The sequence below is a fragment of the Athene noctua genome, chromosome 5 (genome assembly GCF_965140245.1).
Source record: "Athene noctua chromosome 5, bAthNoc1.hap1.1, whole genome shotgun sequence".
Lineage (NCBI taxonomy): Eukaryota > Metazoa > Chordata > Aves > Strigiformes > Strigidae > Athene > Athene noctua.
The window spans coordinates 7,185,676-7,208,345 of record NC_134041.1 but is presented as its reverse complement, the minus strand read 5'-3'; the positions used below and the strand labels follow the sequence as shown (position 1 = coordinate 7,208,345).

The window sequence follows — 22,670 nt, the reverse complement described above, 5'->3', positions numbered from 1 at the left end:
CCTCGCGGCCCTCTCCCTCCCCTCCCGAGGGGCGACAGGCGCCGGGCGCGACCACTCCCCGCAGGGCGCGGGCGGCTCCCGCCGCTCCCCGCCGTGTGGAGACCCGGGGCGGGGGCGCGGCGGTTCCCTCCCGCCGCCAGTGCAGCCCCCTGCCCGCCCGAGCTCCGCCCGCTCGCCGCCCCACCTCCCGCCCGGGTGCCGCCGGAGCCGAGGCGCCGGGCAGCCCGGCGGGCGGGCGGGCCGGCAGCGCCGCACCATGAGCGCCCAGTGCAGCAGTTACCTCAACGCCGACAAGGTGCTGGTGAGCGGGTTCAGCTGCCCGCAGACGGGCGGCGATGCCCGCGCCGTGTACTGCTGCGGCTTCCAGGACGTCAAGTACTGCTGCGATGACCCCCACAGCTTCTTCCCCTACGAGCACAACTACATGTGGTGGCTCAGGTAGGGCAGCGGCGGTGCCGCCCGCGCCCGGCCCCGCATGGCGGGCTGTGGGGAGGCTCCGGGCGGGCGAGGCTCGGCGGCCCCGGGAAGCGGTTTGCGTTTCTGAGGTACTTGTAGCCGGGCACTTTCAGGCTGCCTTTGTCCCGCAGAGAGTAGCGGTAGAGCTGTAGCTGCTGCCCAGAGAGAGTTCTGCTTGTGCCGGGGTGGTGTCTGAAGGAAGTAACTGGTGGGCTTTGTGAGGAAGCGCTGGGAAAGGCTCGGAGCCCGCGTACAGAGCACCCAGAGCCGCCCGCTGCCCTCTGGGGTGAGGGGAACGGCCCTCTCGGGGCCTGAGCGTGTGAGATGCTGCGGGCACGAAGTTCCCGATGACTTTAGTTACTTTTCTATGCGTAGTAAGGTCAAGCTCTACACAACTTTCCACTTGGAAGGTGGCAGATAGTCCGACTTGTGCTGCCCTGGGTCAGTGCGAGGGTCCGTCTGGCTCCGGGATCTCCAGCAGGGAGAGCTGCACACAGCCAGCCTGGCGGCTTGCTCTGCCGCCTTCCCCTCAGGCTCTTCAGCATCCAGCTGCCTGTGTCAGGGTGTTGGTACACCTCTGCATGGTGCTTTCGCTATCTTTTTATGGACTCATTATCCTTGATTTTGTTTAATCTCTTTCCAGACTTGCTTCTACTGTCTGCTTCTGCAGCCTTGGTGGCAGCAGTCACTACCTGCTGTTTGAAGACACATCCCTTTATCTGTTTTATATTGTTTCCTACTAGTTCTCTGAAGTGCCCTCTAGTATTACTATTGTGAGATTTGGTGAACGACAATTGCATGTTCAGTTTATACACAATGTTAAAAATTTTGTAAGTGCTTGGTGCATCAGTTCTGAGCTTTCACCGCTCCAAACTGAACAGTCTTAAGATCTTTTGGATTACCATTGAGGCACATGCTATGTCCCACTGATCATTTTAGTTGCCTCTCATCCGTACCGTTTGTCACTCCATAGCGCTGCTCTTAGAGGTGCATAATCTGGAGCTGTGTGCTCAAGATGTAGGGATTACAAGGTTTTACACAGTAGCAAAATGCTACCTTCAGTCTTGCTCTCAAAATCCTTCCTGTTGGTGGCCGTTTTGTTAATGTCTTTGGCTCCTGGTGCTCATTGACTGTGATTTCAGTACTCTGATGACTCCAAGACTTTTCTTCAGTTCAGAACTGCCAGTTCTGGGTTCATCGTCATGTGTAGGCTTGGTTTTGTTTGTTTATACAATACATTAGGTACACTGAAGCTGGTCTACAAGACTTTTGCCTGCTCATTGAGTTTTCTGTGTCTTCTAGCATTCCTTGCCCTCATAGCATTTGATTGCTTGTAAGTGCTTAGGATCATGAGAAACTCAGATATCATTCTTCTCCAGGTGATAGATGAAGACACTGAATAAAATCAGCCTTAGCACTGATCTCTGGTGACATTTCTTTATACTGAAAAGAGACCCTGTGCTTTCCTGCTTATTCTTTTACGCAGCTGTGAATCTGTAATAGAATCTTTTCCCTAATACTGTGTCAGTTCAGTCTTTTTAGCCCCACCTTTAGTGTGGGTCTTTGTCAGAGGCTTTTTGAAAAATCTAACCCTGTCTGCTGGGTTGCTTTATCCATCTGCTTATTGACACTTCACAGACTCCAGCAGATTAACAAGGCAGTATTTTTCCCTCATAGTAATGCTGACTCTTTAATGAAAGATGTTATCTCAGGAAGCAGCCAGTGCCAGCAGCTTCCTGAGGGTAGAGTGTGGTAATGAGGTGAATGGGGGTAGTGGCTTCACCATCAAAGGACCTGTCCCTGTATCCAGGTAAGGTGAACGGGACAGGCCTGGGCATCGTGGCTTGGGGATAGCAGCCAGGGTCAGACGCAATCCCGTGCAACCCAGACGCACTCAGAACCCTAACACCTCTTGACTTAGTGATATTATTCATTTTTTTTACAGACCTTTCTGTCTTGCCAGGGATCGAAGTCAGATTTACTACTCTGTAGTTCCTGGGTTCCCCTCCAGAGCCCAGTTTTAGGTTGGAGTAACACTCCCAGGCTGCCAGTCCTCTGGCCTTGTGTAATGATGGGTTGCGCACCTTGGCAAGCAGTTTCACGTATGAATTCTTTCAGGGCTCTTGGGTGAATGTTATCCAGTACTGTGGGCTTACTCATTTAATTTATCTTGTCTAATATTTAGTGTATAATTACTTATACACTATGGTAATCCACATTCAAACCACTCCCAGCCATCCACAGCTGTGAGTGACACAGAATCAGCTTCTCTGATGTGAAAAGACATCCCCAAGTGCCCTTTTTTACATTTTTCTCATCAAATACCCATACTGTTTTAATGTCTTATGATTTTTGCATTGTCTTGCATGGGTTTGGTCACAGGAAGCCTTCTCATGATGGTGAAACTACTGAAAGATTAAGATAAAAAAGTTTTACTCTTGCATCTGGGTGAGGTGATATAGTGAAGACTGTTAAAGCTTGATCTTTTCAGACAGTACCTCAAAGAAATGGATCCCATGAGAGGGTTTAATGTAGCACCTCACTGAAGTATCTTCCCTTACATAGATCAAAGATTTTCTAGGGTCTTAGAAGTTTGATGGCTTAGCCTCCACCTAGGTCAGAAATTTGGGCCAGAACTTTGAAACTTCAGGTTTTGGTTTTTTGTTGGGTTACGCCCCCACCCCCCCGATGGCCCTAAGCTGCTAAAAGGATCCAAGGAAACTGCAATTGTGGTGGGGTTTTGGCTGTGCTTAACTTCTGCCATAACTGTCTATGTCTATCATAGAGAAGAGGTGAATACATAAAATTTACCTCTCTAAGCAAAGTTACTGAGTGGTTAGAATTGACATTTCTGTTTTCAAAAGTGTTTTCTAGTAATAAATCACAATTTTTAGTTACACGCTGGAAACCCTATGATATTACAGCACTTTGAAAACTGTATACATTTGCACGTGATAGTTCCATTAGGAGTTTAATGAAAACATAAAAAACATTTTCTGGTCTCTCAGAATGTTTTGATCACTGTCTTGCTTCTCTTTGTCTCAGACTGTTACTTATATCAGTATGTAACAACTATATGTTAAAATAATCCTTCAAATGCTTCTTCAGCTTTTGAGGTCATACTTTTAAGACTTGGAACCCTTAAGATTTAAAACTATTCAAGAGTTGGCCAAATCAGCCAAGATAAGACTGGGGTTTGAAAGTACTGAGGAAAGGAAAGGAGTTGGAAGCTCTGATGGGGGAATTGTTGAAGGTTTTGCTTTCCTCCAGAGCTTTAAGTTTCTCATCCTAAATCTTTGTTTGCTTGACTCCCCCCATTAATTTGTAAGCAGTGACCAAATATACCACCAAGTGGTTGGTGGTATCTCAGGGATTACTTCTATTTGCTGACACACCAGGTAGAATTTCAGGAAGCTATTGCGTATTTCTCTTGTGTTTTTCCTGCTGTTGGAGATGCATTACCAGATCACTTGGCAGCCAGCTCTGACGGAAGCAGTTCATGGAGAAACCAGCAGCCTAGGCAACCTGAAGCAACAGTCCCTTGTAGGCCTATCATTTTTTGCCAAATCACTACTGCCTGTACTATGTTTAGAGCTATATACTGCACTATCCCTTAGCAAAATGGAACCATCTTCTCCCTCCCACTCCTGCAAAAACTGCAGTCTTTGACAAGTGCATCCTAACACCCGCTGTGCTAGGAGCTGCAGCGCAATCATAAATAATTGACCTCTGAGCAACTCTGACACATCTCATACTTTCCCCTGAATTTATTATCTGTAATTAATATTAGTTTCTCACTTATCCTTTTTTTGCTGGTGCTTAAAATCAAATAGTATAGTATCATTTTTTGTTAGAGCAGCCTAGATTACTTTTCCACACTTCTTGAAAAGCTGACCTCAGCAGAGAAGAGTGAAGAATGTGTTTTTTCTATCTCTTATAGCAGTCAGGAGCCCATGGAACAGGGAAGGGAACATTAGTAAAAGGCAGAGATGTACAAAATTCACCAGAAGGCTATGCAGCTTTTGAAAACAAGACATTATAAAACATTAGTGAGCAAAACACTGAACAGCTCGCCCTTCAGAACCATGTGCTGTGCATGTACGTGCATTCATCATGACATCTTCTTTACCTCCAAAGCTGAGTGGAAGGGGAGAAATACTGAACATGTAGCATTTGTACTGAATTGTGATGCAGCTAGGCTCAGTCATCACCTTTTTTGTTTCTTATTGTTTTAAAATATTTTAGAATTATTTTTGTCACTGTTCAATTAAGTTTTATTTTGCAAATTTAATGGCTTCTTTCAGTATCAAATAGAATTACAGTATCTATTCCAAATCCCTACCTTTTATAAGTTTACTTATAAGTAAATATACTTATATATAAGTATATTTATATAACTTTATTATTTATATATAATACATAACTATATAATACATGTTAAATAATTATATATATATAATATATGTCTTTATATAACTTTATTATGTTTATATAATATATATATATTTATATATAACCTATATAAGTAAATATAAGTATATATACTTATAAGTAATACTGTGTATTTGATTAAAATTCTTGTCAGGCCAAATATGGATTTTATTCAAAGTGCTTTATTAATTAATACCCATTGAACCGTGGTGACCTAACACGGTGGCCAAGCTTTGCTTATCTGTACAGATCTCCAGGAGCCTGTTTTGGCTTTCCAAAATAGCAAATCTTTTGCTCCTGTATGCCCATTGTTCGAGTCTCCTGGGAGTATTTATCTGTTTGCTTTGCAAATACTACATCACCGCAGCAATGGCATTAGGAACATTTGATTCACTCAGATCCAGATGACTCATGAGCTTCTTTTTAATCTATCAGTGGACATACCGCATCTGCTTAGCCAATATTTAAATTTTTCCTAGCTGTTGTTGGTGTGGATGGACTAATTTTATGGACTAAAAATAGCCGTAGGTGTGTGATGCTGAGCATCCACTGACAGCGATGTTGATGACCCACTAAGCAGCTCTCTGGACAGCAGCTTGGGGAGCTCTGGGGAGTCTCTGCTCAGTAAAGCCTTTGGCTGTGCAGAGATGTGTGCCAGTGCTGCAAGTGTGTATGTGGCACTCAATGTAATAGCAGTAGGAACATCGGTGAAATGTGTGGTATGGCTGTGTCTTTATTGTATGTAGACCATAACTTGAGAGAGTTCTGTCTGGTCTGTGGATCTTCTACCAACTTTAGCATTGCTCATAGTCAAAGAATTGTGTAAACGCTGCCGGGATTACCTGTAGGCCTTCGTTGCCTTTTTTATGCTAGATCATCGTTTGGGGATGGGTGGGTGGTTAATGTGTAGGTTTTTGCTTGCTAGTGAGGCCACAGCTGTGGGCAAGAGAGACTTTTTAATTTGCTTGTTTAGTGTCAGTGCTGTCAGAAGACTGATCTTGAACACACCCTGCATGTGGACTTTAAACACCTAGTGTTTAAGGTATGGATGGGAAGATGGCTGTTAGCAAGGGCTTTTCTAGGTGGATACGAAGCACCACAGTAGTTGCTGTAGAATCTAGGAGACATACTGAAGGACTGTCTGTTTTCAGAGGAGGGTGATCATTAAAATGGTCAATGATTATAGCTATTTTAGTAGAATCATAGAATGATTTGGATTGGAAGGGACCTTAAAGATCATCTGGTTCCAAGCCCTCTGCCACAGACAGGGATACCTTTCACTAGATTAGGTTGCTTTTGGTGTTTTGTTTCTGGCAACAGTTTTAACTATTAAAAAAAAAAGAAGAAGAAAAGGTTGTGTTCTAGTTAAATTTCAGTGTTCAGAGCTGTGGAAGACATACTAAATTCCTCTGAATTAATTAAATAAGAAACACCCAACCCCCCGTAAGTTTAACCCAAAATTAATCTTTAAAAAAATGAATCAGATGTTCTAAGGTTGATGGCTTCAGCATGTTGAGAACAATCTGGTATTGAAATGTTATGTTTAAAAAGAGTGAGTACAAACTGAATCCTAATTTCTGGGTGATTTAGGAAGTATAATCCAGGGTGTCTATTTGGTTTTGTAATGCTGATCTCTGTGTTCTGGGTGAGATCTTTTCACATTGTTGCTGGAGCATGACAAACACTTTTAGTAGCATATAACTAATGATAAGTCTTTGACCTGTAGTAGGAAGTACTGGAAAGTTCTGCAGAAATGTTTTGGTTTGGGTTTTTTTTAACCTTTGCCATTTGTAACTCACAAAGCACTTATACAAGTTATGAAATGATACTGATGATCCATTGTGCTGTACAATACACAGCTGTATTGTTAATGTCATCTTCTACAGCTGCATGGAGAGCTACAACCAAGAAGTAATAGATTCCCAAATAGAAAAAAAAAAAATTAATATGTACTTGATCTGTTCATCTTTAGGACAGCTGATGCTGCTTAATGTTTGGATAATGGTGAGCAACCTGTTTTGTCCTGCACTGTAGACTATTATTTGAAAGGAATCTTAAAGTAGATCTAATACTGACATGACAAAAAAAGCACAAATACTTGATTTTGAAGAGCCTTCGGGTTTGCCTTACTTCCTCAAATAGATTCAGTTGTGGAGATAATTCTTGGTTTGATGGCTGCTTACCTCAGTCTCCTGTAGTGTGTTTATTCTGTTTTGTCCATGTGGATCAAGGTGTTCCAAGTGAAAATGAAAAAATGAGGCCATCACCCAGGTGAGACCTGTGACTGTATTCAGATTCCATATTAAGCAGAATATTGCTTGCCTGTAAGTTTTGTCTGAGCCAAAAAATGATAAGGAAAAATTTGCTTAATACATGCATGTATGTACAAACACATAAGGACACGTTAGTTCATGAAGATTTTTCATGGTATTTATCACCTGCATGAGGGTAAAGCTGTTCTTTCCAGAACCAATCATTTTGCTGATGAATTATTTTAGTTGTACATGGAGCTAAATATTGCACAAAACTTCATTAATGGATCTGATCAACAGCTTGCATCTTAAAGTCATGCAAATATCTGCTGGTTTTATCCAGGTGATCTTAAGAGATTGTCCTATGGACCTATCTGTCTATTGGTGTTATGGGAGCTTGCAGAGAAGCTTTGCAGTAACTTGAATGTCAAATTCATAAAAACATCCTGAGGCACAATTCTTCTCATCTCTCTGCAAGGCCACAGTAGAAGTGACTTCTCACTGATAGCGGTGATATATAAAGGCATTTTTATCACTAGAGGATGGAATTCATAGAATTTAAGACATTCATCTCTCTTCTGTCCTGTTTACATCTGTCAAAACTGTAAATATACCAGAGTAGTAATATAAGGATTTTCAATCCTCAGGCTCTCTTCATCTGTGACCAAAGGGCTGCTGTTTAATTTCACCAGAAGTCAGTGTCTTTGGCTTGGACTGTAGAATAGAGGACTGGAACACAGAAGTCATCAAATGGCCCAGGAGAGGATAGTAAATGGCTAGACTGTGTTGCTGTCAGTTCTTAATTTCATCATAAGAAATTTATACTAGGAAAAGTCTTGAAGGGTGAAAATAAGGAAACTACTAAAGAGATTTCTGTATATAACACACACTATCTCACTGAATGCCTGTGGAAGAAGTATAAAGTAGCTTCTATCCTACAAAAGTAGTATCTTGATGAAAATCTGCATATACTACTGTATGTTTGGCCTCCTGAATATTCTGTTCCTTTGATGCCTTTGATATTGTGTGTAAATTAATCTTTAGTTTTTGTTTTACCCTGGCAAAGGTCATAGAACTTCTCCAGTCTTGATTTGAGATTTATTGCATTAACACAAAGGCACAACAGTGAGCACAGTACTCCACCCTGCTCTACAGTGCTCCTAACAGAATTGAATAACATGACTTCCACATTTTTTATCCCATTTTTTTATGGACACGTCATCCATGGTGAGAAGTCTGTGACAAACATGTACTTTGCTTAAAGTGTTCTAACAGGCTCTTCTTGCAATAAAAATGGCATTTCAGACTGAAAATACAGCTTTAATAGTCATGTTGTTTGAGGAAAAGGAGTTTGCATGGACTGCCTGGAGCTCTGGAATCCTTCGTGTGTGCATGTGATATTTATGATATTATCTGGGAATATGCACTGCATTGAAGAAGTTTTTGATCTTGATGCCAGTTACTGCATGAAGTTACTTTTGCTTTTCATAAATACAGTTTAAATCAGTCAAACTTGGGAGTCGTATGCATAGGTAACATGAAATGTCACTAAAGACCTGATGTTCAACCGCTGTGTAATGCCACTGACCCTTCTGAGGGCAGTGAAATAATGCCAGTTTGTGACCTGGGTATTGAGCTCTAAACTTCTGTGTGCAGTAAAATTACACAGTCACTCCCCTGCCTGAGTACAAGTAACCTCCAGACATCATCCTGACCATTGTTTTAATGAGTGTCCCAGGTTGTCTATACACTTAATTTCTTTGTTTTTCTCTCTTCGTAGTGTTGGAGCACTCGTGGGCCTGTCGATAGCAGCAGTAGTCCTCTTTGCTTTTATCATCACTGTGTGTGTTCTCTGTTACTTGTTTATCAGCACGAAGCCACGCAGCAAACTGGATACTGGTTTAAGCTTACAGATGGCAGGTAAGACCAGTTGTTACTGACATGCATTGTCTCCTGCAGAGGAATGGTGTTATTCTGTCTTTAAATGGATGTGGATGAATCCAACAGTGTGTATTTTCTTTCTGATGGGGACCTCAAGATGTAGCCAAGCTATCCAGCTGTTTTACCTTCTGTAGTCATTGAAGCCCAGAGGGCAACTGAGCACCATGCAGCTGCTCGCATCAGGTCTGGGAAGGAGAAATAAAACAAAGGGCTTAGGGATTGAGACAAGGACAGGGAGGGATGATCCACCAACCATGGTCATGGGCAAAAGACAGATTCGACTGGGGAAGGAAAAAAAGAACATCAATCCAATTTGAACACCACCAACACCAACCCACCAGTCAAACAGAGCAGGACAGCGAGAAACACAGCCACATCCCCAAAACACCTTCCCCCCACCCCTCCCTTCTTTCTGGGCTTGGCTTTGCTCCTGATTTCTCTACCTCCTCCTGCCCAGCAGCATGGTGGTGCAGAGGATTTGGGTTGCAGTCACTTCATCACCTGTTGTCTCTGCTGCTCCTTCTTCCTCAGGGGAGAATTCCTCACACTTCCCCGGCTCCAGCATGGGGTTCCTCTCACGGGAGACAGTCCTCTGCAAACATTTCCAACGTGAGTCCTTCCCACATGGCTGCAGCTCTTTATGAACTGCTCCAGCGTGGGTCCCTGCCGTGGGCTACAGTCTTCCCAGTGCCAGACTGCTCCAGTGCTGGCTTCCCTCAGAGTCCTGGCCTTCTTCAAGTGTAGCCCCCTGCTTCAGTGTGGGGTCCTTCACAGGCTGCAGGTGACATCTGCTCCTCCAGTGACCTCCGTGGGTGCAGGGCACAACCTGTCCTCTCCTCATGGCCTGCAGGGGGATCTCTGCTCTGGTGTACCTCCCCCTCCTCCTCCTTTCTTCAACTGACCTTGCAGTTTGCATCAGTATTTCCCTCACACCCATTTCTCCTCTCAAGTTCTGCTTCTTAAATATGGTATTGCAGAGGCACAACTACCATCACTAATTGGCTTGGCCTTGGCCAGAGGCAGGTATGACTTGGAGCCAGGGGTGCTTCTAGAAGCTTCTCACAGCTCTCCCCCAGTATCAAAACCCTGCCACACACAAACCTAACACACCTTCTGAATGAAATACATACCAAACTCAAATGAAAAAGTTTAACAGTAGATTAGCTCAGTATATTTATTAGTAGGCAGATTGTACTGAGTAAGGATGCAACAAATAAGTCTCTTTGTCAGGAAGAGGCTTAATGAGTTAGTTGCTCTGGATTTCCTGTCAAAGGTACATAAACATATAGTAGTGATTTCATTCTAGGAATAAGAATCTCAGAAGATATTTTATGTCTATTTTCTCAAGACAGGGAGAGGTCATTCTTTTTTTCTTTCTTCCTGACATAGGATCCAGTCTTTGAAATCTAAGACTCTGTGCTTCAGTCCCAGTAGTCCATACCTTTGTGCCCAAACTTTGTCGGCAGATGCATGTAGCTAGTGCTAGCCCACTGGCATGGGAAAACCTGCTGCTGCATTTCACTACATCTGTGAAATCTGACTGCAAGTTTTGATGGTGCAATAGGTTTTGCCCTTTGTCTTGAACTTTGTAAATGTTTAAATGTGGCTTCAGTAATTCAACCAATAAAGTTGTAGGAAGTAAAGGGAATGCTGTACTTATTTAGGCCTTGGAAGTTGAGCAAGTTGAAAAAGGGGAATAATTCTTGGGAAGAAGTCCCCTCACCTCAAATATTTATTTTTTTTTATTTACTACTTTTTAAAATGTTTCCATACCTGCATGGCAATAAATGACCAATGAGTTACTGTAATTATGGCCTATTATACAGCAATAAGCCCTCTCCTGAGTGTCCAGTTAACACAGCCCACTTCACACCAAACTTCCTATGTCTTGTTTTGTTCTCCAGAGAATGTAGGCTTTGGTTTAGAAGTGGTTTATAGGGCCGGAGGGAAATGCAAAGCCTCCCTTTGGAGCTATATAAACTGAGCAAGCTTCCCAAGTGAAAGTCACACATTCAGCAAACTGCTACTAATCTGCAAATTGAAAACTTCACACCTGTCCTGGAGAGAGTGGAAATAAGACCTGCTACCTAGAACAGCCTAAATAAACTCTTGGGTGGGATGAACAAAATGCCTAGTGATCTTTTACAAGATGGTTGTGTTCTAATTATAAACTGGCATTATGCTTTTAAACATGTTGCTGTTTAACTTCTTCCCTCAGGTTTTCCTGCTATGGCATCAGCTCTTAATCCATTGCCAGGACAGCAGTGTTGTTTTTCTCATGCTTTGTGTTTTTGAGCCAGACATGTTTGGCATGTGGGGAGCTGGGAAGGAGGCAGGTGCTATTGCACTGCCACTGCCAAGTGATACAATCTTTCTCTACAGACTGAAACCCCGCTGCAAAACCACATCCTGCTTTGGCGTTAGAGATCATTCCTCTCTCGCTGTCATGAGGTGGACAGCATCCCAAGCTCCCCCTCTGATGGCCCAGTGTTCACAGAGACATCCTGTCTCACATGATTCCAGGTGTTACGACTCCAGGCAGCAAACAAATCTTTGCTTTCTCCTGTCTCCTGTGGTGTTTTGAGCTTTATTCAGACTACATTGCTTTGTATTTAAACACTGTTTTGACTTTGCTCTCATCATGTGTTTTTCACTTCTATTATTCTGTTGCTTTGGCTGCCCTGAATGACAATTATTTCACATATAAATTCTGATAACTTTAGCTGTTGATGCCAGAAATTGAAAGCCAATTGCTTTGCCAAGGTTGAGAGATCTCTGAAAATGTTGAAGGATTTCATTGACAAGCCTGAGTAGTTATCTTCATCATACTTAGGTTTCTTTTGCATGGAGGTCATGCAAGGTCTGAGTATCTTATGACATGACTGGTTAGTTGCTTTCAGGCCTAGGGAACAATAAATGCAGCCCCTCTCCTCCTCTTTCAGTTCTTCTGAGATTTGAGCATAATCATATATAGACAATAAAAATGAATTTAAAAAATTAAAACAGTTTTTAGAAGCTTCAGAAAATTTTAAGCCTGAGGCCCGTGAGTTTTAACTGTGGACTCAGCTCAGTCCTGCTTTTTCTGAGCTAGCATAATCTTGCCTTCATATGAAGGTTGTGTCACACGTTAGGTGTTGTGCAATGTCTGTAGCCCTGGAGCATTCAGAGAGCCCTCATTTATGAAAGCAGTACTTTTTATTATATTCAATTTCACCGATAATATATTTGCCCAGTTGGAGTTTTATATTTCCTTAAACATACAATTGATTATTGTATGCCTTTCCTCCCTCATGTAATAGTTAAAGTTGGTCACTGTTCTGTGGGCTCACCCAAGATCTAAATATAGTAGTGGACTTGTTGAATTTTTGCTGAAATAATTTCAAGATCAATCATAAATCTAACAACAAACTGGATGTATGGCCTCTGTTAAAGTTTCTGATTCTGCAAAAGGCAGATCAGCTGGAATTCACCTCTATTTAGTCTTGAACAAATGGTCTTCAGTAACATCTACACATATATTACATATGGGGTTCCTGAATTAGCTAAGCATGTTGTTAGCCCTAGCAAAAATTAGCATTTTAATCTGAGAATGGAATTTCAGGAAAAATGAGCTCAGTCACTGGTGTAGACCAGGAGTAACTACTTAAATGTTAATGGAGTTACACTCATTTCTATTTGTAGTATCATAGTGTAGAGAGCCCTTATATGCAAGACCATGTGTACAGGCAAATGAGAACATCCCATATCTCGAGGAGTTTACAGTATAGTTTCTTACCACATCTAGTATTTCTCAATAAAAACCAGCAACGTACTTTATTTACCTCTTTCAAGGAAATCCTCTCCTTTTTCAGGCAAAATCTCAGCGCTTTATATATTGCTTTCTTACTGCTTGCACTCTGCCCAAGAATGTGAGGTTCACCTAGGATTTGACTTGTGGGTTAATGGTCTGTCTGCCTTACTGAAGTGTCAGTGTTTCACAGTTTTCCCTATATTTACCCTCACAGCTACCTTTCTGAAGTACAGAGATGCTATTAGCCCTTCTCACAAGGAGACAGAACTGTAGGGAAGTGTCATATTTTTAATGCTTTGTATGTCAGTTTAGACATTGACGTCCAGTGGAATTTTGAAAGGACATTGCTAACCAGACCTTTGTCCTTTTGCTTATGATGCCTCTAAAAACACAATTCTAAGATTAGCTTGACACAGGAATTCTGTGGTGCAGAGAATTGAGCCATGCGTTTTGAGACCAAGGTGAATATTCAAATCATTGGAGCATGCTTTTTCTTAGCATAGTGAACTTGCTTTTTAGCATACAACTTGCTCAGCAAGCTCCTTCTGAGAGAAAGGATTTTTCATTGAACACATTGTAGCTGTTTCTCCCATTTGAAGGCTGGAGAACTCTAGAAGTGTTTCTTCTTGGTAAACAAAGACCCCAAGTGTTATGGTTTTTCCCAAAATGAAAGGGAATTTGGTCATAGGTTCTGTTTTCCTTCTAACAAAACCCCCTCCTCTCTGTGCAAAAGGTTTATCCCTTTCAAAATGTAGGGAACTAGGGAGTTGCAAGATTGCAAGTGTTTTGTTAAGGCTGAGTGAGCAATGCTGGAGCATCTGGGGACGATAAAGAGGACTGAGTAAAAACTGTGTGTTTGTCAGGAGAGGAGTGGTAAACAGGCAGAAAAGGAGAAATCTAGAGGCATATCTGTGGCTCAGGTCCAGGAGAAGGTGCCCATATGCTTCCCTTGACCAGGGAGCTGATGGGAGACGACAGTCATCTCTGCTGGCCCCTTAGAATGAGTTTTGTCATCAGAAGTAAAAATGCAGATAGAGACCCTCCACCTTAGTGACCCAAACAGTTTGTAAACACATTTTCTGAGTTGCCCCTGTATTTCTGCCATTACTACTTTTCTACTACTAAAATCCATTTTCTACTACTACTACTGTTAGTCTTGGAAGACTTTTGGGGCAAGATGTCCTATACCACTGCAAAGTGAGAATACCAAATTACATTTTATCGTGGTAACTAACATTTTCCTTTAAAACTTAGCACAGGAAGACCTCTGTAAAGCATTCAGAGTCAGACAGCAGGGACCTTTGGGTTGGAGTGTGAAGAGAACTGTGGCATTGGAAATTACTCATAAGAGCTGGGAAAAATGTGCTTTAATAGAAGAAATTCCTTATTCTTACAAAGCAGTGACATCATAGTATGCAAAAGTGCATGGTTTCATTTCATAATAAGGAAAAATTCAGCTCAAAAAGTAGTCAGATGACCTTCCTGTCCCTATTTCTCTCCTTAATTAAAGATTCCTCACGGGGCACTATTCAAATATATGAAACACTGAGATATTTTAACGATAAAGCACCAAACTCGCACACTTTCTCCTCCTTAGCTCAGTAGAATTATCTGACTCTTTGTTCTGAAGCCAGATAGCTGTTGTCTGAATTCAGACACACTGTGCTTGATTTTTGGAGTATGCACTGAAAGCTTTCCTTTCTAGGTTTATCAGTAATGTCCACTATATGGTATTTCTGCAGCTGGCCTTAAATTTTCCCCTGTTAGGCTACTTTTCTTGTTGCCAGCCATCTGCTTCAGATATTTGTATATAGGAAAAATCAGCCAAATGGTCTCAACTGATTTTTTTTTTTTAACCCTGAGGTTGTTTTTTTTTTCTTTAGAAAATGAAGAAAATTCCTATTTTGGAGCTGAGAATTCAGAGTTAGTGGAAGGGTAGTGTTAGCTCAAAGTTACATCACTAGGAAGGATTAAATTTAGAAACATTTAAATGGGACTCCTTAGCTTTTAGATTTCCCAAACTTTTTTGTAGCAGAGTTTTTTGCAGCTCATTGAGAGTCTGTTTTTTTACTGAAAAAATACTTGTAGATGCTATAAGCTGGTTTAGATATGAAATCTATACATGCTTCAAAACCAGGGTGCCTTCCTATAAATGATGAGGAGGGGGGTTTTTTAACATTTTGGGTTTGTTTATTGATCACAGCTGAAATAACTCGCTGAAAAGTTTTGCTTTCAACTAAGATCTTGTCTTAAATATTATTGTACAGATTTTTTGAAATGTCGAATTATCAAATCCCATTTTGATATTTTGAAACTAAACTGCAGGTTTTTTCAGTGCGAAACAAAATAAATTTTTTCAATTGAAACAAAATAAAATGCAACTTTCAAAAAACTTCAAAAACAAATAATTCCTTTACCCAATTTGCTTTGTTTCAGTTTTTAAAATGAAAATATTAGCATCCTCAACTTTTCATCACTACTGGATACAGGGAACCTTTTTTATCTCTTCCTCACACACTTCCTTGGACAGAAGTACCCTGCCTAGTTATGCTTTTCTTTTCTCTTTGTTCTCTGTGATGGCTCAAGCAGTGGGGAAGTGAAAATTAGGTCAAAGACAGTGTTGGACTGGAGGCTAATGGGAAATACAAGGAAATTCATCCTGGGAGGAAGACTGATGAGCTCCATAAGGAGAGTTAGACAAGAATATGGAGCAGGGAGGTGTTTTGCAGCCAGTAAAGGTGAAACTGCAACTGAACAAGGACCTGGGTGTGCCTAGTAGCATGTGAAAGAGGGATGGGGCTAATGGGTTTGAGAGCAGCAGAGCAGAGAGGCAGCGATGCTGGAGGTGATAGAGAAACTCCTGAGAGGGCCAGGCAGTGGAACAATGGGCTGGAGGGCAGAGGTGGGTGCTTGAGGAGATATGAAGAAGGAACCTTGCAGATGGGAAGCATGCACAGGGTTGGAACAACTGGAGATTTAGGGCAGAGAAAGAGATAGGAGGGACTCAAAGTATGAACTGTTGTTCACAGAGACAGGGACTAGCATGGGAAGCACAGTGGCAGAAAATTAGGTCAGGAAACAGGCAAGTGGGAAGAGAATGAAAGAATGAATATAAGGTAAGAAAGAAATGAAGTTCAAAGTGTGGTCAGAAAAGTCTTTCCTTCTAGAGCTTTGCTTTCTCTGCTGTCAGCAGGTATTGGTGAAAACCACTGGCACACTATCTCTTCTCCCTTCCTGACAGTGACCCCCTACAGACTGCTTTTGCTTTGGTTATTCTGATCAGTTGGGCAAACTCAAGTTGTCTGCAATGAATGTAAAGATTCCAGCCCTTCTGCTCCAAGCTGGTGTCTGTATCAGTTACCTGGTAGAATTTTAATGAACTATTATTTATTTTCGCCTTTGAAGTTGTGCTCTGAAAAATGATGTTCAAATACTACTAAGCTTCAAAACCAAACACTAGAAAGATGGGACATGCCAGAACTTAAGATTTTCTGGGCATCTGGTGAAATGCCTCACTCAAAATTGCTTTATTTGCTCCTGTCATCCTTTTAATCTTTCGGAAAAACAAGGGTCACGCTTCTTTCATGCAAAGTGAACGACAACTATGCAGTGTTTCGGGATCACTGGATGGAAGGTGCAATGAAGGCAATAGTGACTGATCATGTTTGGAGAGGGGTGAAAGTTTGAGATTTCTGATCTATTTTCTTGTATATGGGAAATTTTTCTGCCATTTCTTTGAGGAGACTCTGTGATTTCCTGCTATAAATCCCACTTATACCACGGTTCTGCTATCTTAAACCACTGTTCATCTTGATGTTTATTCCTTTTTAACACAAGTAAGTTAATTGCAGCCTCCTGGAGGTTCAGGAATGGAATGTGGAATGCCTCTGGTCTATCCCATCCTCTAAAAATTGTAGAGGAAAATTGCAGGAACTGTAGTTTTTCTATTGCAGTGGGCATATCTATGTATTACTACTTGCAACTAAAGGAAGAATAATGCTTTTAGTTTTACTAAAATGCTTTTGTTTTACAGACAGTGAGACCAGAGGGAATTCGATATGTTAAAAACCAGAGGCACTGGATGGATTCTACCAATGCTGTAATGAAAATAGGTACAGTGAGAACATTTATTTTCATATTACTCTGTTGTATACCTTCTGCTCTGTTTTATGTGGTGATGCAGATACAATAAGCATTTTTAAAAATGTTGTGATTCTTTATGTGGGTTTTTAGCTTTCTGAAAAACACTAGCAAACTGTTTGATTTGCTTATACATTGCCCTGATGCTGTCCTTGCACAGGGAAGTACCTGCAGAGTCTTGAACAGAGTCCTTCCACAGAGAAATCTCTTCTTGTTTTATTTGTGCATGAATACTCCATCATGGTTGTGTGCCAAAGATTATGCTCTCCTTACACTGTCTTTGTCCTTTCCCTGATGTTGTCCTGGATGCACCAGAGCTTACTAAGGAGGCAGCAATTGTAACCTATCATTCAAAAGAAATTCTTTAGTGATGAACTGCTAGGAAGGCTCCCGTGTGACAAAGGGTAAGAGCAGTGTTCTATCTGGTGGGTAGTTTAGTCATACTCTGCTTCTTGGGGATGCTACCTACGAGTGCTGAGTCAAGTCTTGTAGGGAACTGAAGAGGGTTATCTTGCAAAAAATGAAGCTTGGTATGCTGACTTGATTTTTACACTGAAATCATGTTTAAAGGTCAAACTGCCTATGGCACAGACCATGCAGAATAGTGTACACCAGTACAGATGAACTGTACTTCAAACTTAAGAGGAATTTACCAGTAATTCAAAAGACTTCAGATGGCGTGACACATGCATTTAATTTCTGCAAGGGTGAAAGCTCATGGCTAAACAGCCACTGAATGTGAGAATAGCCATAGATCAGCAATGTCTGTTCCAGAAAAAAAAAGCAAGCCTGTTTGCTCAGCAGTTGTTCTTAGATGAGCAGGAAAGTAAATGTGTCAGAGTTCCCTCTTCGTGTATTTTCTCTTGTACCCTTGAAAAAAAAGCCACCCTGTGCATCGTAAGTGCAAATATATCTTTCTGTGCTCTTTATTATCAGCATAACAGGTTGATTTGGGCTGCTTGTCCTCATGAAAATACTTAAGTGTAACAGAACTCATTTTAAAACTCCTAACCACCTCCACACATATTTTTTTTTTTTCTGCCGTTGCAAATGAAATGGCTTGTGGGAGAAAAATGCCATGGGAAGGCTAAAAATGATCCTGCAGTCAGAAAGCCGTCTGTAGTGAGAAAATCCAAAAATATCTGAGGCAGGCGCTAAGTACTGAGATGAGACCTCAGTTCAGGTCTGTGAATGTGGCATTGCTTTCTGAAGGCCACAAGCCTCCCATTTCCTCATGCTTCAGTTTGCTTGCCTTCCATTGTGTTATAGAGACTAATGTTTATGGAGTGTCCTGAAGTGTAGCCTGCAGACCGTTATTGCTTATACAATAGGAAGAGAAAAACAGGGAGAGAATTGAAAGGTCAGCTGCAAAAGACCTTTTTGTAGGGTTTGAATGCATACATTATATAAAGACCAAAAAATTTACAAGCTTTTTTGGTGGATGAATTATCCAGTTCTTTTTTTGCTGACAGAATGAGGCTGGCATTATTATGAAAACTTAAAACACTTGAGACTTCTTCTTGGGCTAAACCCAGGAAAACTGTGCCCTTAGCCTGTGAGCCTTCTTGCTTCCAGACCCAGAATGGAGCAGCTGGGAACTTTTTGTGAAAATGAAAAGGGAGACAATGATCTTTTCTGAACTTCAACAAATGATCCAGTTAAGTGTTGGCAGAAATTCCAGGTTTCTAATTGTTTTCTGTCCTCTACTTTTCATGTTGTCTGCTTGTTCCAGATTTCATGCCCTCACCTGTAATGGGGAGCCACTTCACAGTGCAGTGGTAAGCCAGAGAGTCCATCAGTGGCTGCAAACCTTCTACTGCTGTGAGCAAGCTACATGTGGCAATTAGATTTGATTTAGCACGCATATTTCCTCTGCCAAATTCACTGGGTTTTCATTAGGAACAGGACCTACACACTTGCAACTGATGTAGTTCAGCATACAATTCGAGCTTGTTTACATGCTTTTTTCCAGGAAAAGAGCAAACACAGCTCTTAGCTTTACAAAAGGAAAGGAGAGGAACTAGACAGCTGGAGGCATTGCTTCTAACTTGGAGTGATAATATATCAAATTATTAAACAATCAAGTTACAAGAAAAGTCTGACACAGATTTCATGAAGACAAATCATGACAAACCAGTCTAATTTCTCTCTTTGTCAAGGTAATTTTGCCTGTCAGGTAAGTGGGAAGAAGTGGCTGTGGCTACAGGTCTTTATAAAAATGCAGTCAAATAGAAGTTTTCAGTGGCTTAATCTCAAAAACATTTTTGGAGGGAAGGATGTCTTGGTACTCTATCCCAAGTAAGAGTTGTCTGAAGGGCTAAAGAACATATATATATAAAAGTTATGGACAACACCACCCTGGGAAGGGTTGCAAGACCCTGGGAGTAAAACTACCTTTCAGAATTATTTCTGTGCCCTGGACAAATGGTTTGAAATCAAAAAGGTGAAACACAATAAAGATAAAAGCAAAGTACCATATTTAAAAAGGAGAAATCAAATCCTCAAATGTACCTAGGGGATAATAACTAAATGGCGAGAGGAAAAACATATCTGGGGATTTGGAGAGTGTCGTAAGCAGAGTATTGGTGTTCTGGGCTCTTCTTTTAGTCTGACATGCTAAAGAGGGAACTGTATATAGGATGTAAGGTAATAATTTGCTCCAGTTAGTGCCAATAGTGCCTCTGCTACAGTAATGCTCTTAGGTGTTGATATACTGGAGAAGAGAGAGAACTGAGAAAATGACAAAGATTTTAGAATGGCAGGACAGGTTTAAACTGTCTTAAGTCTAGGAAAGAAAAGGAGAGTGACAGTGTGCAGTTATGTAAAATAGAGGACAGTGATTATTTTCCGTGTCTGTGGCGGGCAGGGTAAGTAATATGTTGAATTTCATATTGAAGTAGATCCAGATTTAGTAATAAAAACTCTTCCAAACTGTAAGAGTAGAAGTAGTGCTGGACTAGACAATGGGGCAACTTGTGGGACTTTCTTCCAAGGGGCTCTTGAACAGGCTGGACTCACACTTGTCAGAAGTGAGATAGATGAAGGATCTCTACATCCTTAGTGTATGGGGGGCTGTGTCTTAGCCCCAGGCATCCTTTAGGCCACACCAGCAGCCCCTGGCTTTTGCTAGACTGTGTCCAGGTCTGGGAAGGAAATGTCTGTCAAGCTGCTCTGTGTATAGGTGGTCTTGGGTGCTGTGTCATGCTGTGTGTGGGTCTAGAGAAAAAGTGATGGCCATAATAGGAACATCTGAGCTCCCTTCTGATCTGGTATTTAATCAGAAATGCTGTATGTGGAGATAGACTATTTCAGTTGGAAGCAGCCTACAACAGTCATCTAGTTCAACTGCCTGACCACTTCAGGGCTGACCAAAAGTTAAAGCAAATTATTAAGGACATTGTTCAAATGCCTCTTAAACAGTGACAGGCCTGGGGCATCAACCACCTCTCTAGGAAGCCCATTCCAGTGTTTGACCACCCTCTTGGTAACAAAATGCTTCCTAACATCCAGTCTAAACCTCCCCTAGCACAAGTTTGAACCATTCCCATGTGTCCTATCACTGGATACCAAGGAGAAGAGCTCAGCACCTCCCTCTCCGCTTCCCCTCCTCAGGAAGCTGTGGAGAGCGATGAGGTCACCACTCTGCTTCCTTTCTTCCAGACTAGACAAGGCCAAATTCCTTAGTTGCTCCTCATCAGACATTCCTTCTAGCTCTTTCACCAGCTTTCTTGCCCTCCTCTGGATGCATTCAAGTATCTTCACATCTTTCTTAAACTGTGGGGCTCAGAACTGCACATAGTACTCAAGGTGAGGCTGCACCAAGGCTAAATACAGCAGGATAATCACGTCCTCTGACCGGCTGGTTATGCTGTGTTTAACGCACCCTGGGATGTCATTTGCCCTCTCGGCTGCCAGGGCACACTGTTGACTCATTGAGCCTGCTGTCAAGTAGATGGCTATACTGGGGGAGGGTACAAATCTAAGTTTATATGTGTCTCATATGTTTTAATTTAAGTTGGTCAGGAATGTATAACCGTCCTCAGAGCTTTAAGCAGAAGAAAATCTAGAATCTACAAAAAGGATCACTGATAACTCAGATAAGCGTCGTTCCTCTCAGTGAGCCAGTATTGAAGTGATGTTCTTTGCTGGTTAGGGTGCTCTTTGCTGCTAGTATGCCATCTGCCTTGAAATTCAAGATTTCACACTTCAGAATTTCAGTCAGTAGCTGAATTAGCTGAGATTTTCTGGCCAGACTTCAGTGCATGTCCATTGCTTTTTGCATATTCACACAAACATCTGCTTCCAAGCCTAGCTTAGCAATAGGTGTTGTGCTTCACCTCATGTGCAATCCTCTTTTAATGAGCAGTAATTTCTTTGTTTAGATATTCTTCAGGTGTAGTTTGGAATATATTTCGGTATCCTTCAAGAGTAAAAGCACATATTGTGAGTATGTCTATCAAAAAAAAAAAAAAAAAGGTGTGGTTTAATGTAGATATTGGTGGTGCATTTTCCAAGAGGCACTGCACAGAAGTGTTAGGGGAATGTCTCTGTCTTCCTCTGCTAAGCCTTTTCTGTTTTGTTTTAGCACCATTGTGCCTTGAGCCTTTATCACATGCAAGGTGAAACTCTCACGCAGCAGAGGAGCGACAACAGATCTACCCATCCACATATGTTCTCAGAGGAGACGTGTAGTGTTTCATAGCTGTAGTGCTGCCCTTCAGAGGTGTAATTTTTCACATAATAAAGGATAGGAATATAATGGGTTGCTTGGGAAGAAGTAATGCCAGTGAAATGGATTGAGCTGGTGGTTTCTTCTGGATTTGTTTGTAGGATCTCCTTATTAACTCTGCTGTGCAGCAGAGGAAGAAAATCTTCCCCCATTCAATCTAATTCTTAACTGTGATTGGTATTTTGCAGATACAGAGCTGCATCCTTCACAAGGCCTCCACCAAAATAAGCTGTTGACAACGCTAAATGGCTTCAAGAGATTCCCTGAGCCACAAGGATGGACTGTGACTGTAAGCCACAAGAACCCAGCTCACTCTTCCAGAGGTGTTTCCTGGCTGTTACAATCACTGTCGATAACCAGAGTCCAATCTGAAGCTGTGACAAGATATGTATTTGTGTATGGTTGCTGTACTAAGCTGAGAAGTAGTATATTGTTATTTGCACATACCAGCCACTGCTGCTAGTCATTTTAATGGAATTTGTTGTCTTTATCCTGTGCAATTCCAATGAGAACACAGTTGTCAAACAGAGCAGAATTTGGCACACCATGTTGACCAAGCTTTATTTTAAGCTTTCCCCATGTGCCATCTTAATGTGGTGTCTTCACATTGTGAATATGATTGTCTTTAGCTAACTGTGATTGTTAGGTGCACAAACATGTGAATGCAGTAACTCAATAAAATCTGGCATTGCTGTTGTATTTTTCTTAATTTGTAATTTTCCCCCACCTTTATTTCCTCAGATGATTCTCATGGATCTTAAAATTATTTTGATGGGTGCATTTTCCAACAAAAACTGAAGTTAGTAAAAAGTGAATTTTCTAAGGGAAGTTTCGATTTCAGTAGCTGTTTTCGTAGGAAACAGTAAACACTGAAATTAATTGAAATAAACATCCACAAATGTTTTGCAGATTCTATATCAAAATATGTTGG

The 22,670-nt window shown here is 41.5% G+C and overlaps 1 protein-coding gene across 1 annotated transcript; it reads left to right on the top strand.

The window, feature by feature from the left end:
* Positions 1 to 194: 194 nt before the first annotated feature.
* Positions 195 to 22,448, top strand: SHISAL2A (shisa like 2A). Its single transcript, XM_074908097.1, has 4 exons — positions 195 to 438; positions 8,920 to 9,059; positions 16,904 to 16,982; positions 21,928 to 22,448. Exons 1-3 carry the CDS (start codon positions 257 to 259, stop codon positions 16,933 to 16,935), a joined length of 354 nt encoding a protein of 117 aa, XP_074764198.1. The 5' UTR covers positions 195 to 256; the 3' UTR covers positions 16,936 to 16,982; positions 21,928 to 22,448.
* The last annotated feature ends 222 nt before the right edge of the window (positions 22,449 to 22,670 follow it).